Genomic DNA, 26,882 nt, shown 5'->3' with positions numbered 1-26,882 from the left:
AAGTTAAGGTTCCTGGAACTGTGAGTTTAGTTAACGAAACTAGAGATCATTTAACGAACACGTCGGCTTTCATTATGTTTCTCGTTCTATAGTGAAACACATACAGGAAATTAGCTGAGTGATCATTACATGTTGTGAAGAAAGAGAGTCATGGCCAGATGTCTGAGACACAGCTAACAGCTTCACTGGATACATTACCAAGTCCAGGGCTTGAGGTCTGTCCAGAAAGTGTCATTCCAGGGAACAAAGATTGGTCACTGTGGACTGTCATGGCAGGTGAGGTATGTCCTGTGTAGTGCAGGCTGTTGATGGAGTGTGGTGGTGGACTTAGATGAGTTTGTAGAAGTTGATTCAAGCTGCTAGTGAGGGAACCTCTAGCTACCAAATCTTCTGCTAGTTTCACCTGTAAGTTACTTAAATTAGCACAATCCAATTTTTACTTTTCACAAATTGAGAGAGCAAGTGATCGATGATACCTTGACTCTCAGAGTTTCAACATCTGATTTGAGAACTCTGTTATTTGTTCCAGCGCTACGAAATTGTTGTGTTGCGTCTATGAGCTGTTTGTACAGTGTCGAGTTCTCTCCTTTCAAAGAGTCAACCTTGACGAAAACACAACGGTCACTATCAAAACATTACTCCTGAATCAAATCATCAAACCAGCTATTTGTGTTAACCTTACCTGAGATTCAAGATCTACCAAGTACTCTTGCTTCCTTCTCCTCGACCGCCTTGCTGATTCCCTGTTTGAATACATCCTGAGTTCACATCACAAAAAAAAAAAAGAAGAGTGATCACCTTCTATGTGTCTTTTCCTATCTCTCAGTGTTTTACAAATTTTCACAGTATCCAACACACCTTCTAATACGTTTTAAATCATTAGGATCATTTGTCATTTCAGATTGACCAGCTTCTGTCTCTGCATCTTCTTCATCAGAGTGATCATGAGAAGATGCACTCGTGGTTCTCCGAGCTCCTCCTCTTGCCTCAGGTTTATTGGCTGACACTGGACTATCAGCTGACAGATTCTCTGTCCAGATAAGAGCAATACAAGTGAATATTAATACTAACTACAACAACACCTTGTTGTTACATGGAGTCAAATCAAAGAGACATGCACATACCGGAGATTGAGGACTGTGCATCGCGAAAACATCCCGTCGGAATCAAGCCCTCTGACCACAAAAGACTATCTCTTAACTCACTGGTGTAATCCTGCAACCAAAGAACCAAGAAATCTTACTACAATCTCTGGATCTTGATCTAGACACAAGCAACAACCATACGAACAGGAGATGCAACAGAAGGAAGAAACCAAAGACTAACCCGATTGATGAGATCGAAAGAAGGGTCTAGAGGGCTTGTGTCAAGAATAGATTCTTGTCTGGATAAAGCAGAAGAAGACAAGACCTTAGTGAGATACTCTTGTAGAGCCAACTCAGAAGCACTTCTCTTCATACCCATGTCTTTGGCTGTGTGACCATTCATTTTTTTTTTTTTGGTATGCGAACACACAAGAAGAAGAGAATTGGTGGGAAAAGACGGGAGGGGGGGAGAGTAAGTTATGACAGACATCTTCTTTATATAACCGTCTCTTCTTTACTAAAGTTGTAAAAAGCTTCTTAATGGCTAAGCAAAATTGAATTTGCTTTGTCAATGCAACGTCTTCATTTTCAACTTTTTTTCTTTAATGACAACAAATAACAAAGAGAACTGAAAAGCAAAGCCACAGAGAGAGAGAGAGAGAGATCTTAGGCTCTGTATTTTTCTCCCTTAACCTCGCTTTATATATGTCAAATAGTTTTATTTTTATAGAAGATTATGCTACCAATTATATGATAATGATAACCTTTAACCAGCTAGAGGTGACTATATATCTAAGGTTAGTCAGAGACTCTTTCAATATATCAAACCTTGTGTTTTTATGATTTTAAAGGCATATAAAGAGATTATATTCATCAAAAGGATCCTAAAATATTTAGGAAAAAATGGTTAATAATATGAAGAAATCGAAATGTAAAAAGTTAAAATTAATAATATTTCTGGTCACACTAAGAACACAATATGCTTCTCCCTTCTTTGTTTTCTCTTACTTTTATCGTCGTCATATGCTTTTGGAAAGCAGATCTAAAGACGTTTCTTTTATCCAGTACCAGAAATGCTTTTTTTTCTTTTCTTTTTCTCTCTAATGTTATTTTAGCTTTTCTGCGTAAAACCAACTTTTCTTTCTTTTGATCTGCACTACTTCCTTTAAAAAGTTATAATATTTCACAGCAAAAGAAACAAACTAGGAAATGATGTGTCTTTATAAAATCAAAAGTTATTTAGATTCGAATTAAGAATCCAAAAGCATTTTAGAAAAGCTTTTTCTGTATTATATATTTTCATCAATTAGAACATTCGAACTTAGTGGACTACAAAGTTTACGATCTACCGACTACACTACAGGTTAACCCTTTGCATGAGGAATAATAACTAAGTAGTGATGTTTTTAAACAACCACTGGAGATTGGGGACCTTAAGTTCTCATTTGATTCGAACCCATTATACAATTCACAATTGATTATGCTTTGACTCATTCAAATCCAAAAAAAAAAAAAAAAGGCCACGAAAGTATAGGCTAAACGCCTAAACCCATGATAGAACAACATCACTACTTATTTATGATCACTATATTTAGTAGATATATTGTTATTCTAGTGAAAGGTTTTAGTAATATGAATATTTTTCACTTCAGTTCTATCAAGTAGCTCTTCATGTATATAAAGTATTATAGTATTTTTTTCAAGATCTTTTTTAGAAAAATATTGTATCAGTTCCTAGATATTATGGCATTTGTACCACTCTAATTCTTGGGACATTAGTAAGAAAATAAATAAAATTTATGAACGTAGTTAAGTTTAAGACGTTGTTCTCTCACGGGTAAATAATATGCATCCACTTTTCCGAAGTTGAGTGTAATCTGCAAGCTTATCCTACATACCACAATTTATGAACTTTGGAAAGCCAGGAACTTTAGGCTCCATATGGAACACCCTCTCGACCTTATAGTCAAAGGGATACTTCAACTAATTCACAGAAGGCTTGCAAGCCTTACGCATGTCCTTCTCCATCGAGAGCGGCAACAGCTTCATCTTCTCACTTCGGTCTCACCTTCCTTCCGATATGGTTTGGCTATATTCATTTCTCTACTTCTCCACCTTTAAATCGATAATTATATTGGTGTTCTTCCAATTATAATAATTTCTCTCATTCGAGTATGTATATAAAGGCATAAAGCTCCTATTACCTCTCGTTATAATTTCTCTCTTTCTAAAACCTTTTAGTACTGTAATCTCCATATGATGTTTCGTTGTTTTATAACTTAAAGCCAATTAAAGAAAAGAAAAGGAAAGAAAAAATATATATAAAAAGAAGGAAAAAAGAAGACGTTGTTCTATGTTTAGCCACTAGAGTAGTAGTATTTGTAGGAGTGATTTAAGTTTTCTGAAATTTACTTATTCCAAATCATAGAGCTGTGTTATACATATTTGTCTCTTTTGTGGTCATAGGTGCATAAATATAATTGTAGGACCAAAAATATCATTTGAAACTCAAGACAATAACAAGATTTCTCGTGACCTATGAAACTGACGAAATAACAAATAAACAACACAAGTATCTTTAGTTCTAGTTTTAAGGGACCAAATGAATGTTCTTTAAAGAAAAAAAAATCAATTATTTTCAATATTATAATATTTAGTGTAGTAATTTTGTTTAGAATCTTCTTTCTGTTTACAAAACGGAATATATAATATTATTCCAACCAGTAGAACTCATGACGTCTATTTGGTAACGACTAATGAGAGACTGAAAGCTAGAGGTTATAGAGAAACTCTTCCACGTGCATTTATTTAACAATCCGGACGATATGACATCATCACCGTCTTTAAATACTTCATGCATCATCCTTAAACAAAAGAAAAATTATATAGCGTCATCATCAGTCATCACCATCATTTAGAAGATCAGAGGCGCGACGGCAATCAACTACACGTTGTTTCTCTTTCTTATCGTTGGCCGACACGAAATCGAGGTTATAAAGAACAAGAACCATCCCCAAAACGCTCAAGAACACGAGGATGGGACCAAAGATCCACAGCATCAGTGAAAACCCGGCGTAGAACAACCTGTTCCCTACCGTGTTGAGAAAGATACCCTTCTCGAACATCTCGCTGACGTGCTCAGACGTGAGGAATAAGCAACCGGAAAGATTAGGGTCTAAATTAGGGATGTTAACGAGAATGGCGACTTGGTTTAAGAAACGGATGGAGAGGGAGTGGAAGAAGAAGGAGAAGATGAAAATGGTGAGAATTGTTAGGTATTTGATAGATATGACAAAATCTCCATGAGCTCCAAGAAAAACGGCGTCGTTTAGTGGCTTCTTGATGCTGTAGGTGCTGCTTAACACCGCGGCTAGACCGGCGCAGAGGAGCACGCATGTCGTGGCCATCAGTGTAGCTCCCATTATTATGTTACGCAGTGTTTGTACGGTCAATATGTTCATCTTTTGGTTCTCCTGAAATGTTAAAAAATAAACAATAATAAAATCCTTATTTATTTCTCCAATTATAAATATTTTTCTAACTTCATTTGTAGATATATCTACGAGAGGATTTCAGACCAGAACCAAGACTAATTTTTATACCATCTATACTAATTAATCATCATACCAAAGCTCTTATCAATACGTTGACAATGACTAAATTATACCATGATTTTATATTTTGGGTAAGAAGAAAATGGAGATGTATATAAACCTTGATCATAGAACAAATCCAGATCCGGTGGCCGCGAGAGTTAATGCCGAGGAGGGTGGAGAAGGGATGGGTTCGAACCATGAAGCACAAGTAGATGTGGTAACAAAGCATCATCACAAGAGCTAAGGGCACAAGAATAGCATCCAAGTACCATTTCTTCCACTCCATTTGCGCCTCTATCTCTCTTCCTAGCTCTTTTTTCTTTTCTTTTTCTTTCCAACCTCTTCGATATTAACGATTTCTTTTGTCTTCATTTATATATATGAAAAAGTTAGATGAAAAAATTAAATTGATTTTCAGTATAAATTCTAAATATAATCAATTAAATTGTCCCATATCAATTAATATATACATATTTCCCCATAAAATTTAAATAGAAGCTTAATTATTATAATTAATATCATTTCATATACATATGTAATCAAAATGTATTAATTTAAATGTTGTGTACATAGATGTAGATTTGTTGACAAAAAAAAATGATAGACATGTAGATTTGTTATGAGATATATTCCTTGTTTACATCTATACTATTAAAGGAGAAATACTCATAAGTTTTTATATTTGTTTATGTAAGTATTGACATCAAAATGCCTCTCAAAATCTTTAAGAGTAAAAATATAAGTTAAGATTTAAAATTAATACATTTTTCTGAAAAAAACTAACTCTCTCTCTCACATTAATTATAGACCAAAAATAGTAATTAATTTTTAAAAATTGTTAACTTATCATTATTCCAATTACATCTTATTATCTATTTTTAGTTATTGTATTTGGAATTTTTTGTTAAGATTTGTAGAATGAGATCGTTATATGATTGTTCATGTATAGTTCTACATAAATATGAACTAATAGGTGCATAAGTATAGACATACAATTGTTTGGCTATATCCAAAATTAAACTCTATTAATATGGATTAAAAATCAAATTTACACTACTAAGTAATAACCGTTTAATGTAATAAGATATACTATATCTTCTATCCATTCTTGGCATTTCTATACTACTTAATACGTATTTCTTGTTTTATACATTTGTTCTTAGGAGGTTATTTATACAAAAGCAAATACATACTTGAATGTGGATCAGACATCCAAGCATGTCAAATTCAAAATATGTACAGTAAAACTTCTATAAATTAATACTAAACTAATATTCGATAAATTAATAATCACTATAAATTAATAAAAATTTTCTGGTTTCGAGTTCAGACAGTGTAAAAATAACATAATTCGATAAAATAATAAAATATAAATAACATAATTTTAGTGGTGTTGTTTGTTTACTCTTTATTCTTGATAAAACTTATCTCAACACATGTAAAGAACTATAAAAAAAATTCTGTAAATTTTGTAAAAGCATAAATACTATAAATAATTAAAGAAAATTCTTAAAAAACATATGAATTGGAACAAAAACTTATATTTAAAATATATATTTTTTGAAAATATGAATAGACAAAAAATTTATTATTTAATATTTTGTTAATTTATCGATAAATTAAAAGCTCTTTAAAATTAATAAAATTTAGAAGTCCCAAAATTATTAATTTATAGAGGTTTACTGTATATAGATTTACCAAATAACTGCAATATTGAATTTAAACACGGTCTAAAACAAAATAAATATTAAAATATATACAATTATAATTTTTTTTTTTGTCAACTAAACATTTAATCTAAAGATAACCCCAAAATTGCTTACCCCAAGATTGGTTACCCCAATTGGAGGGTAAGAGTTTACAAAAGAAATTTTTGAAACTAAAGATTTAGAAGAATGAAGTAGATATTTAAGGCATGTGGGATCCTAGTAATAGTGAAGTAGTGGAAGGATGACCTGAGCAAAATATAATTTTATTATTATATTATAATTCTCTGAAGAAACGTCAGTCCTACTATGGAATACTTCCTAGTTTATTTCCATTATCATATAAAAATTTTAAATTTATGTGTACGTTTTCGTATCTTAAGCAATACAATAAACCTTTCAACATTTCAACCTTTTACATGGTCATATGGTATCATATCCATCTTATATTCTTCATCCATTGATTCGACCACCGTTTGTCAACACCTCAAAGTCCAGCAACCCTCTTGCCATGAGCAATAAGGTTAATGTGAAAAATGTATCCTCTATGAACGACGTTACATTAAGTATACATATTAAATCTCTTCTAAAGGGTCATATGCAATCAAATACATGGAAAAATCTGCATCTCCATTCTCCACCTCTGCCAACAAGCACAGTCGATACTAGCTAGGGAACAATAATAAACTTGGTTGACTAATAGATTTTTTAGATCAATAAATCGGAGTTTAATGCTTAGGCGGTTAGCCCGTACGTTTAGTAAAAAATAAAATCACTAGAGGTAATTTATATAATATATAAAATTAGTACACTAGATAACAACCATTAAAAGATTCCTATCGAGTACATATAAGAACCTAACAAAAGTAATTAGTAAGGTATTAATAGGGAGGGCGCACTAATAAGTAAGCTAAACCTCTTTTTCTTCGTTTAGAAAGCTATAATTAGTTACAGAAAAAGAATAAATCGTGTGTGATGAAGCAATGTGTGTTATTATAGAAATCAACATTAACTTTGGAAGGCGACATGCAATATGCATGCATTTTTCTTTCGAGTCACTTTAATCGTGTGTATGTGTGTGTATAAGTAGCTGTATATTTAATAATTGAGTACTTACGCAACTCAATATTCGCTTAGGTTTTTTAGTGTTAATTGATAAATACGCAACTCATTAAAAAGTCATTTACCACTCTTTCACGTCTGCAAGTATTAATTTATAACGTGATTTCATTAATTTTTCTTTTACTGTTTTGAGAATTCATAATTTTTTCACGTTTATGCAACTAAAAGAAACAAAATGTTGATAAATAAAAACAACTTTTTAATGCTTTATGATAAGTTTACGAAAACTTATGCATTTAATAGGTCTGGGCATTCGGTTAACCATTCGGTTTCGGTTCGGTTGTATTCGGTTTCGGTTATTTTGGATATAGTAATATAATAACCATTTGGATATTTTTAAAATTTCGGTTCGGTTCGGTTCGGTTTCTTTCGGTTCGGTTTCGGTTTGGTTATTTAAATAAATAACCATAACTAACATAAATTATATTAACATTAACCAAATAAACCAAATATAACCAAAACTAACCGAATATAACCAAAATTAACCAAATATATAATAACAAAAATACAAAAAAGGGAAAAATATTGATTCAATTTTACAAAATAGTATTTAACTTTGTAAATTCAAAATAATAACATTTACATATATTGATTATTTAAAATATTTAATTGTTTTGAATCTAGAAATAATTTATATTTTAAGTTTATTTTATAGTTTGCATAATATTAAGTATATAATATTTGATATCTTCTAGGTTTTCGGATATTTCGGTTAACCATTTAATTGTCGGTTCGGTTCTGTTCGGTTTCGGTTAGTTTGGATATAGATTTTTACTAACCATTCGGGTATTTGAAGAATTTCGGTTCGATTCGGTTTGGTTTTTTTCGGTTCGGTTTCGGTCGGTTATTTGGTTATCGGTTATTTTGCCCAGCCCTAGCATTTAAATGACTCCGCCATGAGTTCACTAATTCAACTATCCAACCTAACATAGTATCAATGAACATTTGTCCTGTGTTAATTATACAGACAATACAGTATATACGTTTCACATGGTCTCCCAACAATCTAGATCTGTGTCACAATCTTCATCTTCTTTTGAAGATCGTCTGTTATCTATACATTGTTCGCTGTTCTACTCATTTAGTATTAATTAGCTAGCAAGAGGTGACGATTTCTCCAGAAAGAAGTTTTCTGCAAGTCTAGCATGAGGAATTATGGGACTAGATAAGTCCTAAAACTAAACAGTTCGGTAAAAATTTGTTGTGTTGTGGTACATATATAGTAGCTAGTGTAGATATTAGCATGTGTGATGTGTCTTGCATAAAACAACTCATGTGTACATTGAGTGATACCGTTGAGAACGCAAGAAACTGGCTTTATGCAGATCGAACCAAAAAAACAAGTTATAATAGAAAAGGAGAATTATAATCGAATATTAAGTTTTGCAAAACTGTGCATGCATTCAAAAAAAAAAAAAAAAAACTGTGCATGCATGGACGATCTGTGCATCCATCGGGTATTTTACTCAGACAAAAACATATATATGTGTCTCACTTCTTTTCGAAATATATATATATTTTTGGAACAAAATTAAAACTCTATAACCAAATAAAAAATCGAGTTCCAAATTGAACCGAACAAATTTTAATTGGTTGAATTCAGAAATATTTTCAAAACCAAAAAATGAATAAAAACCAAATCAAATAAGCCGATTAAACCGGGAAGCTAATAATGATTCTTATCATGTTTACGTATAAAGTTGTAAATCGAAATTATCAATTAAAATTATTGTGAAATTTCAATATTCCTCAATATTGGTTGGTTAGCATGGATTTATCAATTGAATTATCCCTTTCTAAATCAACCTTAACATGAAGTCAGTACCATAATTCCATAAAATACATATTAAAACAACATAACACTCGGTTATTGCAGCAGCAAGATTGAAGATTTGATGATTTCTAACAAATCTAAAGAAAGAATGTGCTTAAGACTACTAGACCATAAGCAAATCTCAGGAAATCTGAAGAGCATAAGCAAGAGTTCAATGTAGGAGTAATTAAACACCTCTTACATGTCATTGTTTTAAACTTGACAAGGAGGCTGCCTGAATCACTACTCCGATCCCGTACGTAATCAGTTAAAAAAAAATAAGCAAAACTAACTTGAAGGAAACAAGACTATGAGATTGATCTCAGCACACGATTTCAGGCAAGTTAATATTGAACAAAAAGAAACCCTAAGTGGCGATCTCGCTGTTTACGACTGAGACGGCGGTTCTATACCTAGTAAACATCAGGGCTTCTTATTTATAGAGGAAAAAATGAGGGTAAAATCGTGGGTCCAAACTCCAAAGTAGATATCATTCTTATAGTCTGAAATTTAATTTTAACGCCTTTAAGCTTATTAGTGGGCTAAATCTGGGCTTAATTTCTTATTAATCCATGTGATTTCTGAAACATGCAGCCAAATCCTAATCTATGAACTAAGCCACTTAGCCACACTTTGCAACGTGGAAAGTTTGTTGTGGCTCAAAATCTAATCATCAGTCGATCCAGTTTTTTTTGCTTTCTTTATTGTTAGGTTTTGTTTTTTTTAAAATTATTTGTCAGAGTCCGAGATGAACGTGTAATTAACGTTTGTTGTATTTATCCTATTCAAAACGAATGACACCACCTTTGACCTTTGTTTTGTGAAACAGTTTTCATGAAAACTTTTTGAATGGATCATTTTGGTCTGAAAATAAACACGTGAAGAAAATCGTCTTCACAAGTGTATACATCACCACCGATTGTTTTATCTTCACCTTATATTATCTATATGGTATGGCTCTTATATCATAGCAAAAACACATGATTTTTTTTGTAGTTTTATAAATTTTTAGTATAGTCGGTCGACACATGACATATATACAAAAAGTACGTATTTTCTACTCTGAGTGACATATGGATACATGTATGTTCGTTGTATCAGCATAGTCTAAGACATAATCAACTATTTTAGTCTCACACATAATCAATATTCTACAAGATAATCTGAGTTCCTCCCTGGTGTTGCTGTGGAATTTGTTTATCAACACACGGCGGGCTAAAGAATGACACCTACAATGTTTGGATCTTTGACTTAGACGAGACCCTCCTCTCTAATGTTCCCTTTTACGCCAAACATGGATACGGGTACATACATATTACTAGTATTAGTCCTACCACCACCATAGACTATTTTAGTTAAATTTCTTGTAGTTGTACTCATCATGTCCATATATTCTATTAATTCTTAGATGTCAACATATAGTAGAGCAATACGTTTTGTTCGTTTGGTTTCTTAGAACAGAGAAGCATGAACCGGAGACGTTCAGGAAGTGGTTGGAGGCCGGAGAAGCTCCCGTCCTCCCAGAGACCTTGCATCTTTACCAAAACATCCTTGAACTAGGGATTAGCCCCGTCTTACTCACTGAACGATTCCAAGATTTGGAGGAAGTCACTCTAAAGAATCTCAAAGCTGCTGGCTTCCCCTACTGGAGGCATGTCGTTTTCAAGTAAGAATAGTTTAAAGTAACTTTAACCATATATACAGTACTTAAATATATATAACATAAGATTACATCGATATATGTATATGCGGGGAAACGTAGGCCAACAGGCTCGAGCAAGAAGATAGCGAACTTCAAGTCAAAGGAGAGGAAGAACTTGGAAAGGAATGGCCACACTATCATTGGAAATATTGGAGACCAATGGGCTGATTTGGCTAAGGACAGCCCTGGGAGAAGGACTTTTAAGCTCCCTAATCCACTCTACTACAAGATCTAATAAAGATCATGCATCAACCGTGTATGTTTTTTTTGTTTATCTATGTATCCCCGTGGTTGCTACAGTGCTACTTGCTAGTGCAACTTCTAAAATAAAACTTTAATATTATAAAAACTCAATAAGAAAAGAACTTCCTATTATATAAAGTGTAATGGGCATGAAAATTACGAGCGGACTTATTTAGATTTTAAAATTTTAATTTTATGAATAAACTTTTTTCTTTGGTTTGGTTTTAGAAAAAAATATTACATTGAAACTATATTAAATTATTGATATTAGCTCAGTTGAGTTAAATTGTATGGTTTCGATTTATCCGGATTGAATAATCCTTTTCAAAAACAATAAAACTATGTTAAATTAATCTTTGGACCTGGGCTGCGCTGACCTGAATCAATAACTTATTAACTTGGGCCCAAATACTTTATTATAATCAAAGTGAAAACATAACAGCAAATTCACTAGTTTATATAAATTGCAACCTTCTGTTTTGGCCAATCTGTTATTCTATGTTCTTTGTTATAAATTTGTGTGGAAAAAAAAGAGTTGACTGGTATACTGTATAAGGGACATGTGCACTAATCTGTTTATTATCAATTAATTTTTGAAATCCATAAAACTTAACATAGTATCATGTTATAAATACATGCTAATTTGATTAGAATGTAGTTTCCTAAACCGTAAATCATAAACCATCATTCTACTAATAAAAATGTAGTTGCTAATTGATGGTCGACAAAATATTCAGTTTCGTCGAGATAATAGCTGAAAAATCATTATTTCAAAAAAAAAAAAACGTATGAATTATATAGAGATTAATGTTGAAATAATCATAACCTCTAAGGAACTCGTGCAAATAGATCCTACATGGTGAAGATGAGAAGTGACTTAACTTAACTAGTATATAAGAAACATGAATATTACTCAAAAACCCATGAATATATATATCGCTTGAACAAAATAAGTGGATTGACTCAGATTCTATCTATATCGAAAGATATTGATGAATCATAGTTTAGAAACAAAAACACAACTTATTATCGTTGTACTACTTTGGTTTCATATATTTGATATATTAAAAAAAAATATTAAACTAACCTAAACGTTTCATCACGAGATGAAATGTATTTAGAGAGAATAATTGCATTGTATGAAGAAGGTAGAATCAGCATTGAAACCGTAGCTATCATCAAGATACAACTAATTTTGTGGAAAAGCTCTATGACAAAGATATTGTTCCTGATGTCGGGCCCGATGTAAATTGTTACTATTCAAATTTGTATCGATAAATAGTGATAGTAGCTATTTTACAATTATTACTAAATTATTTACTATTACGATTTTATTTATTATTTAGTTAACTTGCATTTTCGGACCTCTTATTCTTTTTCATCTTATCAACTTGTTCTATCTCTGATAATTCAGCTTATATCCATCTCGCTTCCCTCATTGCAGATCATCATGGTATGAAGTAAAAAAAAAAAAAAAAGGGAAGGTGACAGTATCTATTGGTTTTGTTGCAAAGTTGTTTCTTGCCTACAGTATATATAAAGCTTAGTTGACAACAAAGGTATTGAACTTTCTTCATTATGTATAAATAATACTATAATTGGTGGATAATTTGCAAAGGATTTAGTACGATGTTTGAAACTCCACTAAAGCTTCTTTACGATGAAGGGGAAAGGTGAGTTAGTATTTTATTTGCCATCGGGATTTTGTTGTGGAAAAATGTATAAATTTAATTTTGATTCTAGAGTACTCATAATGGTGATCATAGGTTTTAAATCAAAATATTTTTATACCCAAATTAAAAGAGTATTAGCATTACAAATATCAGTACATGAATTGCTAAACTGATTACCTGATTACCTGAATAAATGGTCGAGCTAAATTGATTACCTGAATTGCTATATTGGATTATTATTGATGTACCAACTAATTACTTTTTCGCTTTAAGACGTTACAAACTAATTAACATGTCACATGTGTTACACTTTCTCATTATAAAATACAAATTAACATTACGTACGAAATAAACTAACGTTAGTTATACGGAAAAATTGGTATGTCCATAGTAACAGTATAATGAAAAGTAAAATCATTCACTCAATGTAGGTCACCCTAATACTCTTTGCTAGAATATCATGTTTTTTTCATTATTGCTTTTGCCACTTACTCTATAAATTATTCCCACAAACACAAGTTCTACGCAAGCCATCATCACCTATATTTTTCTAGTAATGTGGAACAATTCACAATAACAATACTCGTATTTTATAAAGTGTAAACCGACACTCTAATTCAATTACTTTACAATCATCAATTAAAGCCTAATTATTAAAAAGCAAGAACAACAACAACAACAAAGCGTCAAATTCTAATTTAGCACACTTACAAAACGTGCTCTAAAAAAACGAGTGGTGTGGGCGAAAAACCTCGTCGATAAAAAAACATGAAGTAGCCTGTAGCATTTGTTGCACCAGTCAAAACTGTACACGTACACTACTTATCTCCTGATTCCCCATCCTTCGTCATAAGTAACCATACCGTAAACTACCCCTACCTCATTATAAATACCACCCTTTGTATCACACAAAAACATCACAAACCAAACACTAAACCATACAAAAGAAGACATGAAGATTCTCTCGCTTTCACTTCTCTTTCTCTTGGCCGTTACGGTCTCCCAGGTCCGGTCTTCGGCATCCTTTCCAGGGATCATCGAGCTCCTCAAATCGGAAACCATCTTTGCGAACGAAGCCGAGATCTTAGAAAAAGAGCAGCTTTCCATCAACTACCACAACTGCAGAAGCTGGCATCTTGGTGTTGAGACCTCTAACATCATAAACTTCGACACGGTGCCCAAAAATTGCAAAGAGTACGTTAAAGACTACTTGATTACTTCCAAACAGTACCAATACGACTCCAAAACTGTTTGCAAAGAGGCTTACTTCTACGCCAAAGGACTTGCCCTAAAGAACGACACCGTCAATGTTTGGATCTTTGACCTAGACGACACCCTCCTCTCTAGTATCCCCTACTACGCCCAACATGGATACGGGTATACACATTATAATAATGATTAAGAAGAGTTCTACGTACTACCTCCATTGCATTAACAATATTCTCTTCATATTCTTAAAAAATGTTTAGACTTTAGATGTCAATATATGGAAACACACATTTAGGTTTTATTGTATTTAATTAATTTCACAACTCTAAATAATTTGAATGACCTAAATGTTTTTTTTTTTGGTTTTCATATCTATCTTTTTTCAGGAAAAAAGCCTAAAAATACTCCATTTATTTTTTATTTGGAAGTTTAATACCTTGTTTTTTTAAATTAGAAGGAAAATACCTCATCTAATTTTCATTGGTTTATAAATACTTAGTCTTTAAATTTTTGATAGATTCTAACCCGTGACTTAACCGTCGTCAACAAACGTTACCGATCATTCATTCAACGGGCGTTAAAGTCTAACCACATGTGTATATATATATATATATATTTTGGATACTATTTGTTACGAATATATTGGTATGGTATGGTCGTGTAATGTGTTTTGCAAATACTTTAGAACAATGTTCGAAGCCACTCTCCTACATCTTTTGATTTTTTAAAAATATTTTTTTACAGAATGGTAAAATCGTAATTATTAAGTCATCTTCTTTACTAATCGCAACCCTAACGACATTGTTGGTGGCCGACTAAAACTGAAGTTTTCAAATCCATCTATTACAATGGTTTTCCCGATCTAACGACATCAATTTCTTCTTCTCCCTTAGCCAACCGCCGATGTATTCACTACAAACAATGGTAAGGATGATGATTGGGGAGAGTTCGTCTGATACTTCAGATTCCAGATAAAAAAATTGAAAATCTGTTCGGATTCGTCAGATCTGATTACGGAATATCTCAAAAGAGATCAGAGAGTTGTTGTTGGCCAGTATTGATAGACAAAGAAGAAGAAGACTATTCCACAAAATCCAAACAATTTTTTTCACAGATCCAACATATTTTTCTGAAGGAGAAAGAGAAAAAAGATATTAAAAGAAAAAAAAACCTCAGCGGTTTGATGTCTCTCGAACCCGAACACTAGTGTCTAGATGTACCCAACTCACTCGTAACCACTACACTAGGACAATAAATCATCTAATTAACTTTACCGTGTTGTATATATCTATAAAAGTTTGTGTGGTTTGACTGTAACACCCGTTAAATGATCTGTAACGTCCGTTAACGACGGTTAAGTCACGGGTTGGAATTTACTAAAAATTTAAAGACTAAGTATTTTTAAACCAATGAAAATTAGATGAGGTATTTTTCCTCCAATTTAAAAAGATAATATATTAAACTTTCAAATAAAAAATAAATGAGGTATTTTTAGGCTTTTTTCCCATTTTTTTGATGTTAAAGTACAATTTTTTTTTTTTTTTTTGGATTCTTAGGACTGAGAAGGTAAATGGAGGGGATTACTGGACGTGGTTAGGCACGGGAGCATCAACTCCCGGACTCCCAGAGACCTTACATCTTTACCAAAACATCATAGAACTCGGGATTGAACCCATCATCCTCAGTGACCGATGGAAGTTGTGGTCAAACGTCACTCTCGCGAATCTCAAGGCTGCTGGCGTGAGCAACTGGAAGCATCTCATATTCAAGTAAGAATCAATATATTAGCTTTAATTATATACAGTAACTATAAGTATCATATATGACTTAATTAATCGAGGAGTATATTTCGAAACGCAGGCCAAACAATTCGAAGTTGAGGCAAGTGGTGTACAAGTCAAAGGTGAGGAATAGCCTTGTGAAGAAAGGATACAACATTGTTGGCAATATTGGAGACCAATGGGCTGATTTGGTTGAGGATACCCCTGGGAGGACTTTCAAGCTCCCTAACCCACTCTACTACGTGCCTTCTTAAGCATCTATGTACATGTCTTTCAGTATTTGTCCCCATGCACCTACTTCGTATCTCTGTCTTTTCGTTTATGTTTGTAGCCGTTTGCCGCTGCTAAAATAAAATGTCTCCATCCTATCCTATCACAACTCAATACATAGTACTAGTTCTTTATAAGTACGATTATGAAATGATTTCACCTTTTTTTTTAATTAATGTTAATTTTATTTAACCCAAAAAACCTGTTTTTTTTTTACATATATGCAACTTAGAGTAGTATCTAAAGCTGTGATTTCACATTTTAAATTTAACAAAATTAAATGAAAATATAAATATGAATCAGAAACTAACTTAGCTTAGTTAATAAGTTTAGTAAAAGTAAAAAATAAATAAACCCCTGGACTTAAAATATCAACATATATGTAGGTTTGCTATGTGTCATTGCTGAGATACTTTATTATTGTAGAAACATTTGGAACATTTGGTTATCACCACACGAGAATTATTTAATCTGATAAAAATGTAAAGCATTTGGTTATCAGCAAACGATAAATAATTAATCTGATAAAAATGTAAATAATGTTTAGAAATTAAAGTGATTGTGGCAATTACAAAACGTACCAAAACAATATGAAATTGAGAAAATATCAATGTTGTAAATTATTGTAATTAAACCCAACTTTGATTATTATTTAATTTTCGGATCATACATAATTATTTTGTAGAACATATTATACTTTTGGACACATACTATTTTTTTTTAATACGTAAATGCCTAATTTACCACATGATGACCTAACAAAAAAAATATAACTCTACTCTATATTTAATTTTCTAAAGTTCACATAAAAGATACCATGCTACAAGGAAAAATCATCGATTTAACGACAATTAACTAATTAAGTAAAAGGTAAACTCACTTAAAAGTATATAAACTACTACTTAATTCAGTTTTTCATTGTTTCTACCAAAAAAAAAAAATCAGCTTTTCATTGTTATGTTTGCTAATTATTTCCGCAAACAAAAGTCATCGCACAAACAGTTTTCTCGTAACGTGAAACAACTTCACAATAATGTAAACTGAAAACTATGACTTAAAATTCAGAAGCATAAAAGCTTGGTGGTTTAAGTGAAATGTATCTCGTCGGTCATGATTCGTAAACTGTCCAATTCTTCAATTGACCCTAAACATAATGGGGCCAGCAAGCATTTGCATCACTCAAAGCCATACGTGTACTTATCTCCTCATTGCTCATAGTGTCAATTTCAACTCATGAACCCTACTAAAACAAAATAAATTGACACAGTAACTGAGTCACAACGTGTTCCAAAAACGAGTGGTGTAAAGTGAAATATCTCGTTTGATAATAAAAAGAATGGGACCATCAGGCATTCGCATCACACGTACATTTGTCTACTTGTTGCCCATCGTATGATCATGAAACATATATGCATTTGTTTTTCGGAACTTTTCTTCTTTTCTCCATTTTTGAGGTTGAAAAAGAGAAACATATTTGCATTCTTGGCTTTGGTTTCTCGTTTCTAAAGTAGTAATCAGTTAATGAAAAAAGAAGAAGTAGTAATCAGTTTATAGAAAACTTGAATGGTAATTTGTTTAATTTATATGATTTGTAAATAAAGTTTCAATGTCAATTATAAAGGGAATTTTTCATTTCCAAATGTTTTGTTTATTTTTAGCATTACTATACTATATATTTAAATTATTAATTACTAATAAAAATATATATTAAATAAATATCTTTTTTCTTTAAGAAAACAATTATAAGCAATACATAAAAATTTACCAACAAAAACGAAAATATGTTTATGTAAGAATAATTTTACACCTATACATAAAAACACAACATGCATGTAGCGACACCAAATATAAGATGTCATAAAATCAGTAAATTGTTCACAAAATTATGTTATATGTATATGATAAAATATTAAAATGTCATATACAGTTTTTTCCCCCCAAAAAAATGTATATGATAAAATATTAAGTAGAAATATGTATTTTCAGTAAGTGAAAATAGAATATATATATATATGTACATACATAATTAACATAACATTTTATGATTATGCTATTTTGATAAAGATTATGATATATGATTTTTCAGTGGATTTCTATAAAAAAATTGAGGTCTATATATAAAATCAGAGTAAGCATTCCTTCTACATAAATCAAAGTCTACTTTATATACCTAGTAAGTGAAAAAATTTATGTGCTACCATATGAATAATTATTCAAATCAGGATCAAAAGCGAAAGAGTGAAAAATAAGAGCCATGGACCATTGCAAATTTTATATTGGACGATGTACAGTATAGTTATCATTTGTAAATTACTGGTTGATAGTTCTTCATCTATATCTAACTCCTAAGCGACATATTTATCCGTTTTACACCATTTCATATATATATATATATATATATATATCTATATATATATAGCTTTAAGTTAAGAGGGTAATTTAATTGATTCAAAATATTCAATCAAAATCATATGTAACCTTGATTAGTATTATACTATTATTTGTTTAGTTTAATGATTTATTAATACTAGTTAAAATCTTTATGTTGTCTAATATTTGACCATTCCTGATTTTTAGGAAAACAAAATACTGATTTACAAACCAACTAAAATATATAAGACTTTTACCAAAAAAAATAAACTAAAAGATATAAGATCATTTTGCAAATTACTAGTACTAGGTTCGGACCCGCACGTACGTGCAAAGTTATTTTTGCATAATTTTAAAAAAAATATAATTGTCAAGCGATCAAACCTGTCTAATATGTATGATTGCAACATTTATTTTTTTTGACCCGAGAAAACCCCATTCCTTGTAATTCATATGATTAAATAGTATGTCCGCATATGTTTTACTTGAATTCTTGTTCCCAAAATTTTCGTCCCGTATTTTGTCATACATGAATATACCCACACAAAATTCTCATAACATGATTACTATGGAACTAATTTGAACGATTTCCTAAAATATAATAAATCTGTTGTTTAGTCTTGTTTTTCTTCTTAATATGTAAATCGGGTCAGTTTGGCAACATGGATATTTAGATATGATTTTTTTTAACCCTTAAGTGTATTCCCCAATTAATAGTATAGATTTCCTTTAATTATTGAATGAAATATTCTTTAGTTATACTAATCACAATTTAATGTAAATAATATAGTAAGAGAAGGGAAAATAATAAAATGAGATAGAATTGGTCATTAGATCCCTTATATAATTGGTCTTAGTTATGGTATTATATCACTGGATTTTATAAATTTTAATTGGTCATTAGATCCCTATATATCTCAGCTATTGATATAATATTATTACTTGTTTTCATTTTTATTGGACTGGATTTTCTAAATTTTAAGATTTCTGGAAAAACTCTATAACTACATATTTATATATAATGTTTCACTACATAGTTATCCAAATTAAAGTATATATTCATGTTATTTTAATTAACGATTATATGTTTTTTGGGCAAATATAGTTATTATTTTTAGTAAAAGAATAAACATTGAGCAAGTTTCAAATGATCTTCGATTCTTTCACCATTAGAGCTTTATAAAATTATTAGAAAGGTAACATTATTTATATTTCTGAAGATATGATATTAAATAGATATATTTTTACATCTCATAATATAGTTATATTATTATTACAATACATAGTGAAATTAATTTAATTTTGAAAATATGTAGGGGATAATATTTCTCAATTTTTGAATAATATTTGCCAATTTTAGAATTTATAGGAGACAAATATTGTGTATATAAATAAATTGAACAGCAGTGACAGTTGACAAAATATATATATGGCAGTGACAGTTTAATGTAATTTTATGGAATACTAAAGGTCAACAATAAATTAGGTACGGAGCTCTGTGGCAACGACACATCAGTTTTTTGTCAAGAATGTTTATCTTTTGATATATAGGGGATTAGTTAAATTGTTTTGGTGGTATTACTTATTACTTTATTAGTATCATATTATGGTGGTCAGATACGTTGAACCTAGACGCGAACAAAAACAAACACGTATACGATAGTGTTAGGTGTAATATATTCATAACATGGTACGATAAAGAGTGCATGTCTCTCTATTTCAATTGATTGATCGGTGTCCATTCTCTGCGTAATAAAACGTGAGATGCCTTCTATCATATCATTATCGTCCGATGTACTAGCAATGCGATGGGCCAATGACTCAAATCATGGCCATGAGTCATGAAAATTAATCATGCAACAATTTGTTCAAGCCTCTAGAAGCCTAGCTAGGAGAGATAACAAATCTTGTGGTTTAGAAGATCTAACAATTAAAACCATCTCTAATGCCTAGTCCTTTATTTTCAGGGGACAACATAAATAAAATGAGATTTTAATTTTTTTTTCCATTATTTAGTAAAAAAAAAAAACAATAATTCATATCATTATTGTTCGATGTACTAGCAATGCGATGGGCCAATAATGACTCTAAAAAATGGCCATGAGTCATGATTAATGATACAAGTACAAATTTTGTTTAAGTAGCTAGGAATAAGAGCCTAGGAGATAATAAAATCTGTGGTTTGGAAGATCGAACAACTAAAACCATCTCTAGTGGTCCTTTATTTTAAGGGAAAACATAAGAAAATGAGATAAATCCTATTCCATTATTTAAGAAAAATAAACTTAATAAGTAATATTGTACCATATTCGAAGAATACTATTCATCACTCTTTTTTCTTCAAAATAATGTAAAGCTAAAAGATAATTTTCTTGTTCATTTTTACTATTTGTCCTCAAGATGTGGAGCACTAAAAAATAAAGAATCTTAAAAAATAATAATAAGAAGTGATGAAGAAAATATACTTTCAATGTTTTCTGTGAAGGAAAAGATTAGCACGACCACTTAGAAAATTCATACTTGATTTAGTGTTATTTCATTATAAAGAAAAAGAAAATTAAGATAACCATTAAAGATCGTCTAAGGTATTTGAGATTTTTAAAAGATAAAAAATATTGTAAGCTTTTTTATTTAAGTAAAAGATTTAAATAATCTGTTATCAAGTATAATTAACTAGATGAGGATCTGGTCGATGTGCGGATTTAAAGTTTTATAAATGAAACTAAATTTATTAAAATTTGTTGTATGTTATATATAAATTTTATTTTTGTTATAATATACTGATTTGTATCCATTTACAAATATTTTATGTATGTTAATATTAAAAGTATATTTTTTACACCTAAATATACTCTTGTATGTTACAAAAATATTTTTTATCACTATCTAGATATTGTCTATATAAACACATTAAGCCAAATATATTACTTTCACTTCTGCATAGTTTTTTAATTACTAAAATAGTTGGCTCAAAAAACATTTTGAATAAAAAATATATTAATCAATGATGCATCATCATAATAATGTATGACCACCATGGAGAAAACATCGGCTCCGCTTTCATCCCTTATGGAGAGAACCTTGCGTCCAACCTCCTCCATCATAGAGAGAAGTTTGGCTCCGCCTTTCTCCCTTGGAGAGATAACCTTGCGTCCAATCTCCTCCACCTTCTTCCCTTGCGGAGATAACTTTGTGTCCAACCTTCTCTACCATAGAGAGAACCTCGGCTCTGCCCTCCTCCTATGTGGAGAAAATATGTTCACGTCTTTTTGCTATCTCAAAATGGCTTGTTCCGACAACCAATGAAAGTAAAAACAATTTTCTAACGTCACAAATTTTTTTTTTTGATAGTAACTAATGTTAAATTTCCCAATGTATTCGTGATAGTAACTATGCCAAAGTGAAAGTAAAATAGTTGGCTTAATGTGTTTATAGATAACATGATATACTAATCAATGATGTATCATCACAATAATGTATGACCGCGATGGAAAAAACCTCGGCTCCGCCCTCATCCCTTATGGAGAGAACATTGCGTCCAACTTCCTCCATCATGGAGAGAACCTTGGCTCCGCCTTCCTCCCTTGGAGAGATAATCTTGCGTCCAACCTCCTCCACCTTCCTCTGTTGGGTAGATAACCTTGTGTCCAACCTTCTCCACCATAGAGAGAACCTCGGCTCTGCCCTCATCCTGTGTGGAGAGAAAATGTTCACGTCTGTTTGCTATCTTAAAATAGCTTGCTCCGACGACCAATAAACGTCAAAACCTTTTTCAATCGTCACAAAATCTTTTGATAGTAAATAATGCTAAATTTCTCAATGTATTAGTGGAAGTGTCTTTGACACACCATGATGTAGCCTCTGTCTCTGTAACGCTTCAACCACCACATTGTTTAGTGAGCCCATGCCTACTCTCAGTCCATGGGCCCACCTTCCCAAGTGGGCTCTACATCTATTCTCGGCTTGTGGACCAACCCATATTTGATGGCCGGTTTGTTATGTCTGGGAGTCTTTAAAAACTTGATTACCGACTTTAAAATCAACAAATCATATTTTCTTGTGTTTTGTCCTCCCTCGCACAGTTTCGACAATCACTTTCAGAAAGGTCACCCATCATGAAGTTCTCTCAGGACCCTTGACTTAAAAAATAAGTGCATTTTGGTGACATATGTGGCTAAATCAATTCTTTTTAACATTTCCGCAAACCAAGGTGTCAGAGTCTTTGAGCTCTTATGGATCTATCAACAACGATTTATTTTTTCCAATCTATCTATCTATGTTTATCGTACGCTTGTGTTTGATTAGCTTATTTTATCAATTCATTAGGTTGATGAGCTTCTATTCGTTATCTCCCTTTGGGATTGAATGAATAATGGTAACAATTATGTTTGCAAAAAAAAAAAAAAAAGGGTTTATGACCAACCAATCAAAGTTGAGAAATTGAAAGAAAATTAATTTGACATAATTAAAGAAACAATAGAAAATTATAAATATGGTAATATATGAAACCCAAATCATTCAAAGATTAAAATATAAATTAAAACATCTAAAAATACTACAATAAAATTTGAAATACAGTATTAGAAAAATAAGACTCATATATTAATTTTTTTTTTGGTCAACATATTAATCTAAACTATTCCCAACCGAAAAAGGAGAAAGTAGTAGAAAATTTTGGTTTAAGAAAATAAGAAAACTTTACCTTTCCATTAAAATATATTCCCAATTAAACAGAGTTGAAAGCAATGTTTTTGAATAAATTATTTAAATATGAGGTGATCTTTGATTATATAGAAGTGAATACAAAATTTAGAATTAATAATTAAAAGTATATTTTCCTTAATATTTTTTTCTATTTTTTTAATTAATCACTTAAAATTAAAAATAAGTAAATAATATTATAATTTCGAATTTTATGAAATATATATATATATATAATCTCCTTATAATTATTTTAAAAAACTTTGTTTTTTTTCTAAATTCTGAAATTTTTATAATTATCTTTTTACTTTATTAATATTTTTTTAAAACAAAATATTTTCTTTTTGTTGTAATCAAATTCTTCCTATTAAATATTTACACATGTCAAAATCTCAGATTGATAACTTGACACATTTCAAAATCTTGTTAATGACTAACTTTCAAAACCCAACTTTATATAATAAGATTAGAAAAACTATCGTCAAATTCACTTTTTATATAATTTCTTACTACATGACTTGAATATATGTGTATGTTACATATAACTTATTTTCCAAAAATTATGTATAGCACACATTGTTTTATATATTTTTCTTACTTTGTAAACTAATGAACTTTAGATATGAGAGCATAATTTTTTTTACATGGTGAGAACATTCATATGTGTATTTCATAATATGGCTTTTGTGATTTTTATCGAACCCACTATAAGCCCAATAGTATTCTTCTACCTATCTCTTCTTTAACAAACCCAAATAAGATTTGTTTTCTTTTTTAATTTTCTTGTACAACGGCGTGACAAACTCTACTAGAAATGTCGAGCGCAGAAGAAACCACAAGACCAGTAAATCTGATTCTGAGACTCGAACATTACTCCATTCGACACTGTGTTTCGAATTTGGAACCATATGAATCGGACCATTGCAAGATTAAAAAATATGAAATTTCGGATTAGTTGACGAAGAAAAGGGTTGGTAGCGGGAATCACTTGCATTGCATCTAAAACGTGGGACCTCTAAAGCTGTAAAGTCATCATTTTTAAATGTCGTTGGATCACTTAAGCTCAATGGTGGTTGGTGAGTTCGGTGTTAGGTGAATGAAGAAGCTCTGTTTCTTGCTCTTCTACTTCTTCAGGGTTGTTTAGTTCATTTTGTGCTTGAAGCAATCAAATTTGGGATAACAATGTCGTCTTCTTCTTCTTCTTCCTCCTTGGAACAACCTCGAGTCATAACCTGTAAAGGTAAACAAAATAGGGCTTTTGTTTTCGGTCCTCGTTTATGAAAGATTTGATTTTTTGATTGAGTAATTCTTGTAGCGGCGGTGGCATGGCGTGCTGGTGAGCCATTGGTTATGGAGGAAGTTGAAGTGAGTCCACCTCAACCTCTTGAGATCAGAATTAAAGTTGTTTGTACATCTCTCTGTCGTAGTGATCTCTCTGCTTGGGAATCTCAGGTTTACAGTTTCTCTCTTTTTACAACAAACCTTGTGTTGAATTTGGCTTGTACGAGTCTCTGATGGAGTCCATTGGAACAGGCTCTTTTGCCACGAATATTTGGCCATGAAGCTGCAGGGTAAGTTACTTCTTTTGATAACCACATTTTTTTTTCAGATTATGCAAGCATAGGAACAAGTTAAGAAAACTAACTTTAGTATCGAATATGTAGAATTTGATGTGGTATTGAGTGTTCTGTTGTCGTTCTTAGTGTGATTTAGCAACATTGTTCCGGTGTTTAGCAATTAGCATTGAACAAGTATAACTAGCTTTGCCAGCTCAGGAACAGACCTAGCATCAGTTAGTTGAGAGGTGAAGGTTTAAAGGAGGGTGAGGAGAATGCGTTTGGGGCATTTTGAATTTGTCTAGGGTCTTGGTATAGGCATTGGTCGAGTGTTAGAGAATAGTTTACCAGTTTGATTACTAGCATTGTGTCCATGGATGTTGTCTGCAGTATAGTGGAGAGCATAGGGGAAGGCGTAACTGAGTTTGAGAAAGGAGATCACGTGCTCGCTGTATTCACTGGTGAATGTGGTTCATGTCGGCATTGCCTCTCTGGGAAAAGTAACATGTGTCAGGTTCTTGGAATGGAGAGGAAAGGTTTGATGCATAGTGATCAGAAGTCACGCTTCTCCATCAAAGGAAAGCCTGTTTACCATTACTGTGCGGTTTCAAGTTTCAGCGAGTACACTGTGGTTCACTCTGGTTGTGCTGTCAAAGTCGATCCTGTGGCACCTCTTGACAAAATTTGTCTGCTTAGCTGTGGAGTAGCTGCAGGTAGACAAAAAAAGTTATTAAAAACTATGAAATTCAAACAGTTATTTGCAATCATAACTGAGAATCTAGGGGGTAATTTCAGGTCTTGGTGCAGCATGGAATGTTGCTGATGTACAAAAAGGTTCAAGTGTTGTGATATTTGGTCTTGGAACCGTCGGTCTTTCAGTAAGTATAAATACAGAAATGTTGATGCTTCTGCTTTAATGGAGTTTGATGTGGGATTAATCTCTCTTATGAGTAGGTTGCTCAGGGTGCCAAACTCAGAGGAGCAGCTCAAATAATTGGGGTTGATATAAATCCAGCTAAGGCTGGACAAGGTATATCATAGCTTTAAGATATATTAGACCTTACCATTTTTCTGGACTAGTTTTGAATGTTTCTTATTTGTTACAGCAAAGACATTTGGCGTCACGGATTTCATTAATTCAAATGACCACTCTGAACCTATATCTCAGGTAATTGATTTAGAGAAAACTTTGTTCCCATGTTGGTGTAAAAATTTGAACCAATGTGTTGGGAATTCAGGTAATCAAAAGAATGACAGGAGGAGGTGCGGATGTCTCATTTGAATGTGTTGGTGATACGAGAATAGCTACAACTGCTTTACAATCATGCTCGGATGTAATGTTTTGTTTTCTATTTTGCTCTCACCTTGTTTCAATTTGGCTCACTATATTGTATACAAATACCTTACAAAATATTTTCAATGTGGATATCTCAGGGATGGGGCATGACCGTTACTCTAGGTGTACCGAAAGTGAAGCCTGAAGTTTCAGCTCATTACGGACTCTTCCTTGCTGGGAAATCTTTAAAAGGCACTCTTTTTGGTGGTTGGAAGCCTAAATCTGATATTCCTTCACTCGTTGAAAAGTACATGAACAAGGTAATATATATCATTAGCAAAATCACTTTTAGTCTATTGAACAGTTTGTTTAAGTGCTCACTCGTTTTTTTGTGGCGCAGGAGATTATGATCGATGAATTGGTAACACATAACCTGGCATTTGATGATATCAACAAAGCTTTTGATCTTATGAGAGAAGGAAAGTGTCTGCGTTGTGTTCTTCACATGCCAAACTAATGCCTTCTCGAGAACACATGTACAGTTTCAAGAGGGATCTGTACTGTACGTTCAACAGCTGAGAAGATCGATTCACTTCTCTGGTTGTATTAAACAAAATTGATGTTTTATCTGTTTTGTATAGCAGTGAGACTCGTTTACCATATGATTAAAGCAATTGAGTGATTAGAACCAAGGACATCGATCTTAAAGATGCAGACTTTATCTACTCAACTTGATACTAGTGTTTCAAGTATTCACATTTACAAAAAAAACGAAACTT

General features: G+C 31.8%; 5 protein-coding genes and 1 non-coding gene across 7 annotated transcripts; 3 read left to right on the top strand and 3 right to left on the bottom strand.

The window, feature by feature from the left end:
* Positions 1–49: 49 nt before the first annotated feature.
* On the bottom strand, positions 50–2,135 carry LOC104736502 (basic leucine zipper 9). The gene is made up of 6 exons (XM_010456503.3): positions 1,327–2,135; positions 1,125–1,215; positions 859–1,030; positions 683–758; positions 477–602; positions 50–403 (listed from the first exon to the last, which is right to left on the bottom strand). Exons 1-6 carry the CDS (start codon positions 1,573–1,575, stop codon positions 149–151), a joined length of 969 nt encoding a protein of 322 aa, XP_010454805.2. The 5' UTR covers positions 1,576–2,135; the 3' UTR covers positions 50–148.
* A 1,562-nt stretch (positions 2,136–3,697) lies between these two features.
* Positions 3,698–5,030, bottom strand: LOC104736501 (uncharacterized). Its single transcript, XM_010456502.3, has 2 exons — positions 4,800–5,030; positions 3,698–4,558 (listed from the first exon to the last, which is right to left on the bottom strand). Exons 1-2 carry the CDS (start codon positions 4,965–4,967, stop codon positions 3,983–3,985), a joined length of 744 nt encoding a protein of 247 aa, XP_010454804.2. The 5' UTR covers positions 4,968–5,030; the 3' UTR covers positions 3,698–3,982.
* A 4,400-nt stretch (positions 5,031–9,430) lies between these two features.
* On the bottom strand, positions 9,431–9,559 carry LOC147929391 (small nucleolar RNA snoR77). Its single transcript, XR_015579119.1, has one exon. It is a non-coding gene; the product is annotated as a small nucleolar RNA snoR77 (small nucleolar RNA).
* Positions 9,560–10,395: 836 nt separating this feature from the next.
* Positions 10,396–11,373, top strand: LOC104738155 (vegetative storage protein 1-like). The gene is made up of 4 exons (XM_087480595.1): positions 10,396–10,405; positions 10,491–10,626; positions 10,779–10,988; positions 11,085–11,373. Exons 1-4 carry the CDS (start codon positions 10,396–10,398, stop codon positions 11,257–11,259), a joined length of 531 nt encoding a protein of 176 aa, XP_087336721.1. The 3' UTR covers positions 11,260–11,373.
* A 2,285-nt stretch (positions 11,374–13,658) lies between these two features.
* LOC104736500 (vegetative storage protein 2) lies at positions 13,659–16,258 on the top strand. The gene is made up of 3 exons (XM_010456501.3): positions 13,659–14,317; positions 15,706–15,918; positions 16,010–16,258. The coding sequence occupies exons 1-3, from the start codon at positions 13,893–13,895 to the stop codon at positions 16,182–16,184; spliced, it is 813 nt and encodes a 270-aa protein (XP_010454803.1). The 5' UTR covers positions 13,659–13,892; the 3' UTR covers positions 16,185–16,258.
* A 7,757-nt stretch (positions 16,259–24,015) lies between these two features.
* LOC104736498 (alcohol dehydrogenase-like 6) lies at positions 24,016–26,795 on the top strand. Of its 2 annotated transcripts, none has more exons than XM_010456498.3 (10): positions 24,016–24,511; positions 24,587–24,723; positions 24,805–24,842; positions 25,218–25,540; positions 25,623–25,705; positions 25,782–25,857; positions 25,934–25,995; positions 26,066–26,161; positions 26,262–26,423; positions 26,504–26,795. In XM_010456498.3, exons 1-10 carry the CDS (start codon positions 24,454–24,456, stop codon positions 26,618–26,620), a joined length of 1,152 nt encoding a protein of 383 aa, XP_010454800.1. In that variant the 5' UTR covers positions 24,016–24,453; the 3' UTR covers positions 26,621–26,795. The 2 variants fall into 2 exon arrangements, with proteins under 2 accessions (XP_010454800.1, XP_087336191.1); XM_087480065.1 differs by having other exon boundaries at positions 24,319–24,511; positions 24,587–24,636; positions 24,724–24,842.
* Positions 26,796–26,882: the final 87 nt, after the last annotated feature.

This window comes from Camelina sativa, chromosome 13, assembly GCF_030686135.1.
Source record: "Camelina sativa cultivar CO46 ecotype springtype chromosome 13, ASM3068613v1".
Classification (NCBI taxonomy): Eukaryota; Viridiplantae; Streptophyta; class Magnoliopsida; order Brassicales; family Brassicaceae; genus Camelina; species Camelina sativa.
Note: the sequence above shows the minus strand (reverse complement) of the source record. Positions and strands in the feature narration are given on the sequence as shown.

Bases quoted from the DNA above. Each gene is read 5' to 3' on its own strand.
- LOC104736502 (XM_010456503.3), bottom strand. From the start codon at position 1,575: ATGTCTGTCATAACTTACTCTCCCCCCCTCCCGTCTTTTCCCACCAAT. The intron at 1,216-1,326 runs GTTAGTCTTTGG...CTTTGGTTGCAG, and splicing joins CTTTCGATCTCATCAATCGG to GATTACACCAGTGAGTTAAG. The intron at 1,031-1,124 runs GTATGTGCATGT...TTATCTGGACAG, and splicing joins TGCACAGTCCTCAATCTCCG to AGAATCTGTCAGCTGATAGT.
- LOC104736498 (XM_010456498.3), top strand. From the start codon at position 24,454: ATGTCGTCTTCTTCTTCTTCTTCCTCCTTGGAACAACCTCGAGTCATA. The intron at 24,512-24,586 runs GTAAACAAAATA...TAATTCTTGTAG, and splicing joins TCGAGTCATAACCTGTAAAG to CGGCGGTGGCATGGCGTGCT. The intron at 25,858-25,933 runs GTATATCATAGC...TATTTGTTACAG, and splicing joins TCCAGCTAAGGCTGGACAAG to CAAAGACATTTGGCGTCACG.
- LOC104736500 (XM_010456501.3), top strand. From the start codon at position 13,893: ATGAAGATTCTCTCGCTTTCACTTCTCTTTCTCTTGGCCGTTACGGTC. The intron at 14,318-15,705 runs GTATACACATTA...TTGGATTCTTAG, and splicing joins TACGCCCAACATGGATACGG to GACTGAGAAGGTAAATGGAG. The intron at 15,919-16,009 runs GTAAGAATCAAT...TTCGAAACGCAG, and splicing joins TGGAAGCATCTCATATTCAA to GCCAAACAATTCGAAGTTGA.
- LOC104738155 (XM_087480595.1), top strand. The intron at 10,627-10,778 runs GTACATACATAT...TTGGTTTCTTAG, and splicing joins TACGCCAAACATGGATACGG to AACAGAGAAGCATGAACCGG. The intron at 10,989-11,084 runs GTAAGAATAGTT...GGGGAAACGTAG, and splicing joins TGGAGGCATGTCGTTTTCAA to GCCAACAGGCTCGAGCAAGA.
- LOC104736501 (XM_010456502.3), bottom strand. From the start codon at position 4,967: ATGGAGTGGAAGAAATGGTACTTGGATGCTATTCTTGTGCCCTTAGCT. The intron at 4,559-4,799 runs GTTTATATACAT...TTAACATTTCAG, and splicing joins GGATTTGTTCTATGATCAAG to GAGAACCAAAAGATGAACAT.